Here is a 13513-nt window from a genome sequence, read left to right on the forward strand (position 1 = left end):
CCTCCGGGGTGTTCAGCGGGCCGCGTGGGTAAAGGAAGAGAGGGGGGGAGGAGGGGGAGGAGGAAAGGGGGGGAGGGGGGGCGGTGAGGTAAGGGGACACTCCAAGGCGGCCGGCAACACCTGGCTGGCTCCGGAGTCGCCTTCCTCACGGCGCCACGCAGGGGGGGCGGGGGGAGGGGGAAGGAACTCAGGGGGAAGGGGGGGGAGGAGGAACGCCAGAGGGAGGGGAGGGGGGCGCTGGCATTATCCTCCTCTTTGTCTTCCTCCTCCTCCTCCTCCTCCTTCTTTCTCCTCTTCTCCCAAAACAGTCCTTCTCCTCATCCTATTTTACTTCCACTATCACCTCCTCTTCCTCCTCCTCCTCTTCTTCCTCCTCCTCCTTCTTCTTCCTCCGTCTTCCTCTTCTCCCAAAGGCAACAATCCTTCTCATCCTATTTTACTTCCACAATCACCTCCTCTTCCTCCTCCTCCTCCTCTTCTCCCAAAACCAACAATCCTTCTCCTCATCCTATTCTACTTCCACTATTACCTCCTCTTCCTCCTCCTCTTTGTCTTCCTCCTCCTCCTCCTCCTCCTCCTCCTACTTCAGCTCCACTATCAAGTCCTTATTTTCTCAGTCGCCACGTCCTTTAAATCCTTCTTCCTCCTCCTCATTCTTCTTCTCCTCCTCTTGTCTTATCCCCAGACGGCGCCACACAGACAGACACGGCCGATCCACGCACCCAATCAAGCTTTACATTACGGAGCCCAGTCACTCTAATCTAATCTGGTGTCGCCCAAGCGCAAACATGTAGCACTGAACGAGACGGGGGGAGGTAAGGGAGCGGAGGAGGGAGGGAAATACCGAGGGGTGGAGGGAGAAATGCAGCCGGGAGGGAAAGACATAGGAGGGAGGAGAAGGGGGGTAAGAGAGGAGCTTGAAAATGGCAACAAAGGAAAGGAAGAATAAGTAGATAAGAGAGGGAGAAAAGACAGGAGAAGAAATGAGAAGGCAGTACGATAAAACATAAGGAATAAACAGCAAGAGAGAGGAAAACAGAAGCAAGGGAATGGCAACAAGGAAGAAGAAAAAGAGTGAAAAAAAAACAGAAGAGAGGAAAGCAGGAGCAGGGAGAGGAAGACAGAGGAGGAGGAAAAGAGGGAAAAAGAAGTAGGCTGAGACGGAAGAATGAATAACAACAGATGGAATTAGACAAAAGCAAAATAATAACAACAGGGAGGAAGAAACAAAGGAGAGAAAAAAATAAGCAGAAACGAGAGGGAGACAGAAGCAGGGTGAATGGGGAGGAGGAGGAGGAGGAGGGGAGGGTAGAGGCAGCAAGGGAGATGTAAAGGAAAGGGAAATAGAAAGTGGGTGGCAGATGGAATTGCGAGATAGCACGGAGGCAAAAATGGGCGACATAAAACAGGGAAAACATGGCACAGACAGGAGAAAGAGAGTAGGTGGATAAAGAAGGAAAGACAGTATGGAGACAGAGAGAGAAAGGGAGAGAGACAATGTGAGAAAGGGAGGCAGGAGGAGGGAGAGGGTGGAAAGGAGGGAAAGAGAACATTGAGACAGAGAGAGAAAGGGAGGCAGGAGGAAAGAGAGAGTGGAAGCGATAGAAAGACAACATTGAGACAGAGAGAGAAAGAGAGAGTGAGTCACGGGGAGGAATAAAGACGGGAATGAGGAAGAAGAGAAGAAATAGGGGGGGAGGGGGAGGAGGGGGATAACATCAAGTAAAGACAACAAAGCGAGAAACAGGGCAAAGATGATGGACAGGTGGGCGGGAAACCTTGCAGGGGGGCGGAGATGAGTGCACCCGAAGGAGGGATTAAGACCAACCACCTAGGGCTGATTTACTCTTTGAAGGGATTACTCCGCGCCGACGAGGATCCGAAGGGGAGGATTAGGAGCACGTCAAAGGTATATGGTAGTGCCGCGGGGTGCCTCCTTGAAGGGCCTGGGGGTGGGGGGAGGCAGGAGGCGGAGTGGCATGAGTCAGGTATGAAGGAGGTTGTCGGTGGCGGTGCGTGGGAGGCCAGGAAGTGGAATATGTGAGACGCCGAGACGCAGTGAGCAAAAGGTGTGGGTGGGCGGGTGTGGGTGGGGTGGGTGGGTGTGGGCGTGCATGCTTGGGAGGTCTGTTTGTTGTGTATAGCTTGCTGCCCCCTCGCCGCCCCCCCCCTCAGCCGACCCCACTTTCGGCAGGTATTTATTACTCTGAAGATCGACACCCCAGGTCATATTGTACTCTCTCTCTCTCTCTCTCTCTCTCTCTCTCTCTCTCTCTCTCTCTCTCTCTCTCTCTCTCTCTCTCTCTCCTATTATTTTCATCTCCATATTAGTCCATCCTTTCGGTTATTGTTTATTTATAGTTCAGTATGTGATGTGTTATCCTCTCTCTCTCTCTCTCTCTCTCTCTCTCTCTCTCTCTCTCTCTCTCTCTCTCTCCGCGAACAGTAACGCCCCGGTTCTACATCTGTTTGATCACGGAAGGATATAATGCATCGCTAAATAACCCCACGAGCCGCCGCCGCCCTCGCCGCGCGGCCGACCATCTGCTTGAATTATCTCATCGGCGCCTGAAAACATAACACACATGTCGGCGGAGCAGCCATATGTGGGGCGCATGTTGAGTGTCTGTTGTAGATGTTGATGGTGTGTGTGTGTGTGTGTGTGTGTGTGTGTGTGTGTCAGTTTGAGTGGTGCTCGCCGGTGTGCCGGTGTGCGTGGGAACGGGCGTGGCGCGTGTGCCTTGCCCGGACGGCGTGGGAGACGTCGATATCCGGCGTGGGCGCCTCCCACCTGCGCCGACAGGGACGCCGCTCCCACGCCGCCCCGCTGGCTGGCCGGGAGGGCAGCACCTGGAGGAAGGAAGGACGCCCGGCAACGCGCGGCGACGGTGTTCCGAGGCGAGGCGGTCCTTCCCGTTCCTCACAGCTGACTGACGGAAGTTATTTTCACGCTGGCACAACTGCATGCTCGCTGACAGCCAAATTCTCACTATAAATCCAAACTATTGAGGCAAGAAAGCGTCTCGCCACCGCCCTGCTGCAGAGCAGAGGTGGAGCGAGGCCTTGGCGCTGACGAGGTGTTGTTCCAGAGGCAGAATTGCGTTCATCAATCCGCCTGTTTTTACGTACACGTTTTGCTTCCTGGAGGCTTTTAAAACCTCTCGCGGGTATCGGTTCCGCCTCACTGCACACCCTCGGGACAAAGACGCTATATTCTTACCAATCTTTATGGTATGTTCGACTGTAACCTCCAGTCCTGCCGGTACACACATACACGGCTGGTTCCGATTGTGGTTTAAATGGACCACAGGAAGACCAGGTGGTTTCTTCGCAGCCATCACTGACGCATACAAAAAAAAGTAAAGGAAATATTCAGAACGAGTCCGGGTAAGAGTAATGAGGGTACAGATGAAAGAGGAAGAGGAGAAAAAAAAGGAGGAAGAAGGAGGAGGAGGAAAAGGAGATGGGGTGTGGAGGGGGGTGGGAGGGAGGCAGTTAGTCAAGTCAGGCGTCTCCTTAACGAACGTCGTCTTATCGGCCCTAAACCAAACCCGAGGCCCGGTACACCTCACTCCAGTGTTTGTGTTTCCCAGGGACGCCCCGCTGACAGGTATACCTGGGCCGGGCTGGACGGGCCGCCCTCGCTGCCCGGGTCAACAAAACAGCGGTCGAGCCTGGAATGTGCACCGGCCGGAGGGTGAGAGGGGGAACCGGAGACCCTCGCTCACACCTCGTGCTACCTGCCGCGGCTACCTGGCGGAGACGCGGCCTAAATATGCAGCGGACAATGTTGACAGTGTTACCTGGACGCTACCTGTGGAATCGAAGCTCAATTGTTGTATGTGGTAATATTTGTCGAGGTCGGTGGGTTCGTGCCTTCCTGAGGGCCCGGGTGAGGCGAGGCAGGTGGCGGCTACACTGTTGTTAAGGGACGACAGGAATGTGACCATGAGAGGGGAAAACAGCAATCGAATCCAAACAAGCATACAAGGTAACAAACAAAACAAACAGACGTACGCCTAACGCCGAGGCACCAAAATAAACCCTGGCTCTCCTAGGACACCTGAGACGTCGGACAGGTATCAAGTAAACCTCCTCGCAGGTGTGAAAACGTTGCCACAGTACGTTTCCACCTTCCCTCGAGCGTTACTGAGTCCGGAGGAAAGCAAACACTTCGCCTCCACCAAGAAAACACCAAACGGGAAGACACACGAACAGAACAACACTCCTCCGTCATGCACACACACACACACACACACACACACACACACACACAAGGATCCCGATGCTGGTGGTGGTGGTGGTGATGGGGTGGGTTGGTATACGAGGGGACACGGGGGACGAGGGGACACAGGGGAGGGAAGGAGAGTGGGACTGAGGGCACGGGGAGGGGAGCAACGAGGGGCAGGAACCGTTGAGTGAGGGATCGATACCGCTGGGCAGGGCGGCTCCCGTGAGAATGTCCAGCATGCCGAGGACGGGAATGGGAAATTAGGGATGATGTTCGCCTCGGCCGGCCGCTTTAAGCCCCTGATCAATAGTAAACAATATGGGGGACGTGAGGGGACGCGCCGCCCATGGTTCCGCCGCGCAGGTCACACCCACGTGGGCAAGCAGGTCATCCGCGCCCCGTGGGAAAGTAAACGTAAACAAATGTGCGGATGTCTATAATATAAATAAACAGAAGATAGAAGATACAACAATAATGATAACAAGATAACAAATACAGTGAAAGTAGATGGGAAAAAAAAAGAAAAAAAAAAGCCTGAATATAATAAAATGCGTAACGAAACGACTGGCGTAAGAGAAGTAACAAAACTAAGACATAAAAATAGATGATTGAATAAAAATGTAAATAAGTAGATAAATAAATGAATAAATACATAAATAACCAAAACATTCTTATTTCAAAGGCTTTCGACACACACACACACACACACACACACACACACACACACACACACAAACACACACACACACGCATATTTTGTTTCTCTTATCCCGTTGAGACGACTTGGCACTTGTCTCTCCACTTACTCCCCCCCCCCCCTCTCTCTCTTTCTCTCTCTCTGCGCCCCGTGACCCGCCAGGCGCCCCTCCGTGACCTCTTCTCCTGCAGGTGGTCATTAAAAGAATGGAAAGCAATAAATAACTTGAAAAGAAATGACTTGTCGAGATCTTTCCTCCTTTCTCATCCCCAAATGTCGAAGGCGTGGAGTCATTAAACTTTTTTCATCCATCCACGTCTTCATCTCTCTCTCTCTCTCTCTCTCTCTCTCTCAAGTTTGCGGTCTTTTCCTTCCCTATATAACTCCTTCACATGGGTCCGTTATCAGGTTTCTCTCCACTTCCACCTCCTCCTCCTCCTCCTCCTCTTCCTCTTTCTCTTCCTCCTCCTCCTCCTCCAGGTGACTCTGCTAATTCGTTCAAGGAAGCGCAATGTCTTGTGGGTAATTATCGGAAAACCTGCCTCGTCGTGCCGTCCCTTCGCCACGTGTTCCTCCTTCCCTTCCTCTTTCACTGCTGCGTTTATCTCCACCTCCACTTCCACCTCTACCACCGCCCCTCCTCCTCCTCCTCCTCCTCTTCCTCCTTTACCGCCCGCCTGCCTGCCTGCTGCGTGTTAAGACTGTCTCCCCGGTCTCTTCTTCCTCCTTAATTTTCCTGTTTGTGCTCCGGACTTAATTAATTGGCTTCCAGTGTTCTTTTTCTTTTCTTAGGGTGGGGTGGGGGGATGTGTGTGTGTGTGTGGGGGGGGGGGGGGGAGTGGAGTGGAAAGGAACTGCGTCGCTACTTCTTTCTTTTTCTTCCTTTCTTCCTATGGCTTGTGTGTGCGTGTGTGTGTGTGTGTGTGTGTGTGTGTGTGTGTGTGATGAATTTCAGGTGTAGTAATAATAATAATAATAATAATAATAATAATAATAATAATAATAATAATAATAATAATGATAATGGCGTGGAGGACGACCATGATTGAGGAGAAAATATCAACAAAAAACACAAACACACAGCAAAAACAAACAAACAAACACAGCAAAAACAAACAAACAAACACAAACAAACAAACACACACACCTACAAAAAAATACAAAAAAAAACAACAAAAATAAAAAAAACACGTGCAATTCCCATAGCGTGACCCCAAAACCAATACCCGTTCACCCTCGCCGTTCCTCTCCCCTCACCCTCCTCAAATCACCCCTCCCCTCACCCCTCCCTTACCACAGCCCTTCCCCTCAGCCCCCAGCCCTCGCCTAGCCCACTGTGGGAATCCTGCCGCCGCTCGTCACTGGCGGGGGACACTTCCCACGCCTCGGCTGTCTGGGCACCATTGTTGAGGCGCCGCCATTATCCCCACTGGCACCACGCACCCCCCTCCCCACCCTCATCCCCACACCCATCCTCCCCTCTCTTCTATTGCCCTGCTTGAAGTCTCTCCCCACCCCCTTCAACCATACATACCCTTTCCCCATTTTTTTTCCCAGCTGCGTTTTTTTGTTTGTTATATTCGTGTTTGTTATCATGTTTCTTTTATTTGTATTTTGTCTTTGAGTTTCTTTCCTTGCACCCCCCTCCTCCTCCTCCTCCTCCTCTTCCCCTACCCCTCCTTTCCTCCTCCTTCCCACTTCTACTGTCCTGTTTTAATTCTGGGTCGTATTTTAAAATATTTCGTCGTCCAAGTTAACATATTTGACAAGGCTTTCGTATAAGTTTTGGGCATTTCCAGGGATAGTTTTATGACCCTGGTGGTAGTTTGACCCTCCTTCTATATCATGAACCTAAAAAAACACTCATGAGACTCCGATTGATCCCCTCTTTGACCTTCAGAAATAACTGATGTGAGAAGCGAAAGTATCTCATAATACCAACCTAAATTTAGTCTCCTCCCTAACCATACATACCCCTCTCTTTTTTTTTATCTGTCTGTTTTATTTACCCTCATGTTCGTAAGTATGTTTCTTTTATTATTACTTTGTCTATGAACTCCTTCTTTCCGCGACCTTAATGATTCCTCTCGTTTTTTGCACACTTTCTTTTATGCGTCCACGTTCTCCAGTCAACGGTGTCAGATTATCGTACTCAAGAGCATCGTTTTTACCGGTTTCTGACCCATCAACGGTGTCAAATTATCGTACTCAAGAGCATCGTTTTTACCGGTTTCTGACCCATAACTATTGCCAAGAAACATCAATAATTAACCATTTTAACGATAACTCTATATAAAACCAGTTAAAGGGGTGGAGGAGACGGTTTGAAGGTTGGAAGTCGGCAAATACAAGAGGCTGACCACGGCCATCTGGCAGCGTTGTTTTCATTACGTTTCTCTTCTAATTACTTTTTTTTCCTGCTTGAAGTTTCTCCCACCCCAACCTTATAGTGTTTCTGGTGTTTCTCCTTCTTCATGTGTCTCTTCCCCCCCCATTCTCATTTTCCTTCATTCTGTTTAACTCTCCTCAATTATACTGTTTTTTTTTCTCTCTTCCAGCGCTGTTTACTTGTCTGCAAACGTCCGTCATTCTATTTATCTTTTCTCTCTCTCTTCTATCAATGTTTCTTTTTATCTCCCCTAGAGCAATTCCCTTTCCTCCTTTCCCCAATGGCCTTCTCTTTCATACTTTTTTTTTTTTAATCTCCATCTTCACTGTTGCGTTTTTTTTTTTTTCAATTCTTATCCACTTTCAATATTCGTACTATGCCTTCCCTCTCCTATCATCTTCTCCTTCTTCATCCTTGTTGCTCTTCCTCCACCACAACCACTTCCACATTGTTTCTCTCCACTCACCACACTGCTTTTCTTCCCCACCCTCGCCTCTCCTCTTCTTCCTCTTCCACCACCATCAATGTTTGTTTGCCCCCACTTCCTCCTCCTCCTCGGTGTTTCTCTTCTCCTAACCACTTTCATCTCTACCCCCACTAAGCTGTTTCTCATCCCTTCAATCGCCTCTTTCTCCTCCAATGTCCTCCTTTCTTATCTTTTCCTACAACTTAACCTACCACAATATTCTTTCTACCCCACACACACACACTTCCTCCTCCTCGTTGCTGTTTCTCTTCTAACCACTTTCATCTCTACCCCCACTAAGCTGTTTCTCATCCCTTCAATCGCCTCTTTCTCCTCCAATGTCCTCCTTCCTTATCTTTTCCTACCACAATGTTTTGTTTTGTTTTTCTCCAACCACTACCATTTTCATCTCTTCTCTCGCATCCCATTGTTTCTGTTTTTCGTTCTCACCTTCTTCACCTCCCGCACCACCCAACAAAACATCAGTTCTCCTCCTTTATCATCTTTTTCCTCTTCTCCAACATCGCCGCTTGTCCTCGCCATTTTCTACACTTCCACCCAAAACTTTTTCCACTAGCCCAGCCACTTCCGTTTCAATCGCTTCCATATTTCAGTTTTTCTCTCTCTCTATCTGATTCTCCTTACCTCCTCAATTTCTCTCTCTTCAGTTAGTGGTTCTTTTTTTATTTGTTTGATGTTTTCACTCTAAATTCCTCCTTCGTTTATAATATTTTTTTCCCATTCAGTCCTTTCAATCGCTTCTATACTGTATTCTTCTCTCACTCTGCCACCATCTCAGTTTGTTTCCTTATCTTTTCAATTTCTTTCTCCCCATGTAGTGTTTGTTCTCTCGTTTATTTTCATGTGTTCACTCTAAGTTCCTTCTCCAATCATAATATTTCTTCCTCTTCAATCATACTTTGCTTCTACCCCCGCTTCCTCTCCCTTCCTAATAACAGTGTGTATCCTTCCCCCAAAATCACCACCACTCACACATGTCGCCCCTCTGCCTCCCCACCACTACCCCTCCACTATCCTCCCTTCTCACGAACTTAACAAGCCCTCTCTTTCCCAGTGTCTTCTCTCCACCAGCCCCTCCCTGGCATCCATATTTCCCACCACCTAACGTCTTCTCCGCCCTAGTGTTTCCCGTCCCCACCCCACACATCTCTCCCTTATTCACTCCCCCACCAGCAACAGGCTTCACCCAGCAGTGGTCGCCCCCACGTAACGGCTTCCTCCACCCAGCTGCCTTGTGCACCCACCCGGCGTCTCCCTACTCCCTTTCCCTCACTCCCCACCCCCCCGACAAAGCACCACCCTCACCCAGCTGCCGCCGCGGCCCTCCAAGTGTCTGCTGCCTGGCCACACACAAGACGCGGCCTCCAAGCAATGTTACAAACTAGGCTCCTCCCGCGGCGGTGTTTCTGAGTACTGGTGCAGCCTCTTGGCTACTTTTGTCCTTCTCGGAACGTAACATAAAAAGAGTGAGGCGACCGCAAAAAGATCCGTGGGCCCAAGCGCGTTTGCCCCGACTTTACCACGAACCCTCCTCCTCCGGGCCCCTTCTCCCCGCCCTCCCGAGGCACCCCCCTCCTCTTCCGTGCATATGTTTGCCTGGGTTGTTATTGAAGGCGTCCTGGGGGCTCCCATGTCGAGAACTCCAACTCCCACCAGATAATTGCCGCATGGGACAACAATTTTGACTCATCCACTCATCCTCCTCGTCCTTGTCTCCTTACACTCGTCCCCTCGTGGTGTATAAAAACAAGGGATAAAAATGTAATCCCAGCTGACGCAATGAGCGGGGGACGCCTGAAGGACAGTCAGCAAAGGCAGCACCGCCGGGGGAACCTCAGGGGGGTGACGTTGAAAAGTGGAGGGTGAAGGGGTGAGGGGGGATGGGTACGGAGGTGGTGGAGGGGCGACGGGCGACGTTTTCATGGTAGCGACTGGCATGCGGAGTAACGTTTTGAGGCCGTGAGATACTGTGCTTCCCTTCTTCACGTCTTGTACACACACACACACACACACATATGCACTGAAATCCCTGCAACAATAACGATACCATATCCTCCTCCTCCTCCTCTTCCACCGAAACCGCCAATATTGAAAACGCTGTCCACGCTCCTGTATTGGGCAACCATATTCATACCTATGCACTGCTGCCTCCCTGCCCTTGCCCTGCCCTTACCCCGTCCTTCTCCTACCTCGCTACGCCTCACCCTTCCATCCCAGGGCTTTCCTCGACCCACCACGACGCTCCTTCTCGTAATAGCTTCCCGCCGACCGCCCGTGTTCCGCCTCAACATTTGGACACCGAGGGAAGAGCTGGAAGGGCGTAATTACCTGGCCATCCAGCGCGCAGGTGTGCTAGCGAAGCCGGGCTATGAATGGCATTCCAGCCTGACCACCGCACACCTGTCAGGGGCTGGTGTGTGTGTGTGTGTGTGTGTGTGTGTGTGTTGGCTTGTTTGCGGAAATTACACACACACACACACACACACACACACACACACACACACGCAATCACACCCATGAGAAACACATCCCCCACCGGCAATAACGACATCGATAATAACAATAATAACAATAATAATACCACCAAATAAAGCGGCGAAACCAAACGTCGACAACGGCGCAACAACTAAAGCAAAACAAGCTGCAGGAGAGAGATGAGGAGGACCCATAAACGCGGCGCCTCCATCCCGCGGCCCTTAATTGGGAGCGAAAACAAGAGAGGCGACAGCGTAATCCCAGTGGTTAGAAACTCCGGTTAGGAAGGTTTGTCAGCGCAGCAGTCGCGGCGAAAACTGTTATCAGAGAGAAACCAATGCCGCCAAGACGAGCGTGTTATCAGCGTGGGGAAGACTTACAATTTGAGAAGGGAAGGAGAGAAGAGGAGGAGGAGGAGGACAGGAGGAGAGGGAAGGAGGAGGGTGGTGGGAGTGGGAGAGTGGGAGACACTTGCCAAATTTGCGTTAATAGTGAGTTTCCGTTCCTCCTCTTCTCTTACTGATGGGAGTGACGAGGGAGCAGCGAGGGGCGGAGAAGGGAGGTAATGTGCCTTGGGAAGTGATAATGAGAGAGAGAGAGAGAGAGAGAGAGAGAGAGAGAGAGAGAGAGAGAGAGAGAGAGAGAGAGAGAGAGGTATGTACTAGGTGTTACCAGCTGAGTAGAGGGATGTGGAGGGGGGAGGCAGGTGTTGGGCGGGAGGTTGATGGGGGTAACCAACGGTGGACGGAGAAGGTCGGGAGAGTGAGGGAGGGTGGGAGGGAAGGGAGCGCTGGGGAGGGAAGGGAGGGTGAGGAGGGTGGAGGAAGCCAGCTGCCCCTCGTGTGATGTGTTCGTTACAAGTCTCACCCTCTTCATTCCTCCATCTCAAAGGATATTGCAACATGTTCGCCACATCTGCGAAGGGAAAATGAGTTCACAGGATAATTCGTGTTTACCGTTCGTCTTCCACTCACCGCAGCATCCTCGGGGCGGCGACGCGACTCCATCGTGGAGGGCTGTGGTCGTGTTCTCGCTGCCGGCTGGGGTCTGTGGGCGTGGCTGTCACGGGTCGGCACCGGATGACAAGGTCAGGTCAGGTCAGCACTGTATACGTATCCGAGCCCGTGGGAACCTGGCCAAGATGGGACACACGAGGCCAGATGTGCGACAGCCCGGCCACCGGTATTGACGCGGCCACCGACGTCACCCTCCCGTCCGCCGCCCGCCAGCTGCATTCCCAGGTTCACGCCGATGCCGCGCCGCGAGCCCTCACGCCCTCGCTCCCGCAAGGGGCCTCCATGATTACTATGTACGCCGTGTGTATGCTCCGGGCACCTTGGGACAGGCTTTACATGATTTACTAGCAGAAACAACAACCACGGGAAGACGTGTAATTAATGTGGCGTAAACTTGTCGTGGCAACCGGACGACACCCGGCTGGGCCGCTTCCGACTGGCTGCCGGGCGGCCGGTGGGAGGAGCCTCGTCAACCCGCCCCATAAATACGCGAGGATCCGGCGGTTCGGCACAATTTCCCCTACTCGCTGTGAGAGAACAGACCAAGTTGTCTACCTTGTTGTGATACTCAAGTCGAGTGAATGAAGATGCGGGCTCAGCGCTGTGTGTCCCCCGTGCAGGCCGTCATGGGCGTGGTGGACGGCAAAGTGCACAAGGCGCCGCCCAAGACTGAGGGCGCCGAGGTGCTCATGTACATGGAGCGCCTGCAGCACCTAGTGCCCTTCTGCCCCAAGGACCGCCCCGTCACCAAGCTGGAGCTGATTCAGTCCGTCATCGACTACATCTACGATCTCGAGGACGCCCTCAGCTCCTCTGAGGAAGACTCGTCCTCGGAGGAAGAGATGGAGTGCGTCGAGAGTTCCTGAAAAGGGACGTGGAGGTCGTCGCCTGTGGTCGCCAAGGCTCGGAAGGCGACGACGACGCGTCCAGAGTCAGCTAGGGCGCCAGGGTAGTGAGGAGCTGCTGACGGAGAGATGTGACGAAGACGCTGACACGAGGCGTTTCCTCTTGCCCGTCGTCCCTCACGCGGTGACCTGACCCCGCTCGCCTCTCACCACTGGCCCACCGCCACGACTCCCACCAGTTTCATAGGTAAGTTTGATCTTCAACCATCCATTCGACTCTTTCCTCAGTGTGTGACATTCAGGGTACTTGTGTGGTGGGGGATAGTTTGACAGCAAATTTATCAATAAACAAAGTAGACCTGCCATATGAGCTTCACAGCAAATTTACCAGTAAACCCAGTAAAGCTGCCACTTGGATGTCTGAATTAGAGATTAATATTCTTTTCTGTTTTCTGCAGGCGGCGTGAGCATGAAGCTTCACCGCTGTGGACTGTCCCGAGGATGATCGGTCACGGCTGCTGCTGTTCCTGTGTCGCGCCCCAACTCCACGGCCGACGCGCGCCGCCTTCTGCCAGAGGTGGTCATGTGAAGCCTCATGGTGCGGCACCGGCAGCACGGACACCGAGCCTCGGGGCCCCAGGGAGTCAAGGCCAAGCCCAGGCGTGCGTGTGGGCATCGCGGGGGAGGGGCGGGGAGCAGCGTTCCCTGCACTTCTCCGCCACCTTTGCACCGCCCTTCGCCAGTCTCGTGACCTCGAGACTATATTTTTATAACATAGTATACATTATTCAATAATAAACAAACTTCTACAATATATGAATTTTCTCTTCTCCGAGCTACTCTGTAACAACGCCAGTTGAGTAAAGACTGAAGTGACCTTATATAGAAATGAGTAACTTAGAAACCACATGAAACGCGACTGAGTCATCAGGAGTCGCCCCACACCGCAGCACATGACTGACCGCGCTGCTGCACACCTGCCGCCTCTCCAGCCACGCCAAGCAGCCCCGGGCACTCCTGCAGGTGTCCTGGCGTCCCACGACGAGCCGCCGCAGGGCTGGATCCCCGAGGAAGGTCACCTGACACCTGACTTCTCGCCGCCCAGGTGTTAATTAGCATAATGAGCAAACGCCCCTCAGGGAAAGTTATGAATGAATAATGCAAGGCCTGATCCAGGCGGGGCGCCGCCACGCTTATTCGGTCTCCAAATATATTAAATATGCAGGCTGTGGGGAGGCGTGTGTGGTGGAGGGACGTGACGCCCCTCAGATGGGAGCGTAAGACGGGCAGGAGGCCTCTCTCTCTCTCTCTCTCTCTCTCTCTCTCTCTCTCTCTCTCTCTCTCTCTCTCTCTCTCTCTCTCTTACACACACA

At 52.0% G+C, this 13513-nt stretch overlaps 2 protein-coding genes across 3 annotated transcripts in view; one reads left to right on the forward strand and one right to left on the reverse strand.

Annotated features, from left to right (window-relative positions):
• LOC127002111 (D-ribitol-5-phosphate cytidylyltransferase-like) overlaps positions 1–13513 on the reverse strand; it is a 64378-nt gene that overhangs the window by 30197 nt on the left and 20668 nt on the right. The window contains exon 1 of one of the 2 annotated variants that reach the window (XM_050867691.1): positions 11254–11646. The exons of the other annotated variant lie outside the window; for it this stretch is intronic. Coding sequence (XP_050723648.1) covers positions 11254–11286 — 33 coding nt within the window. The 5' untranslated portion in view covers positions 11287–11646. Of the gene's footprint in view, positions 1–11253; positions 11647–13513 lie in introns of those variants that run through there. 2 annotated transcript variants of the gene reach the window in all.
• Positions 11792–12952, forward strand: LOC127002142 (protein extra-macrochaetae-like). Its single transcript, XM_050867761.1, has 2 exons — positions 11792–12387; positions 12599–12952. The coding sequence occupies exon 1, from the start codon at positions 11877–11879 to the stop codon at positions 12159–12161; it is 285 nt and encodes a 94-aa protein (XP_050723718.1). The 5' UTR covers positions 11792–11876; the 3' UTR covers positions 12162–12387; positions 12599–12952.

This window comes from Eriocheir sinensis, chromosome 2 (genome assembly GCF_024679095.1).
Source record: "Eriocheir sinensis breed Jianghai 21 chromosome 2, ASM2467909v1, whole genome shotgun sequence".
Classification (NCBI taxonomy): domain Eukaryota; kingdom Metazoa; phylum Arthropoda; class Malacostraca; order Decapoda; family Varunidae; genus Eriocheir; species Eriocheir sinensis.

Bases quoted from the DNA above. Each gene is read 5' to 3' on its own strand.
- LOC127002142 (XM_050867761.1), top strand. From the start codon at position 11,877: ATGAAGATGCGGGCTCAGCGCTGTGTGTCCCCCGTGCAGGCCGTCATG.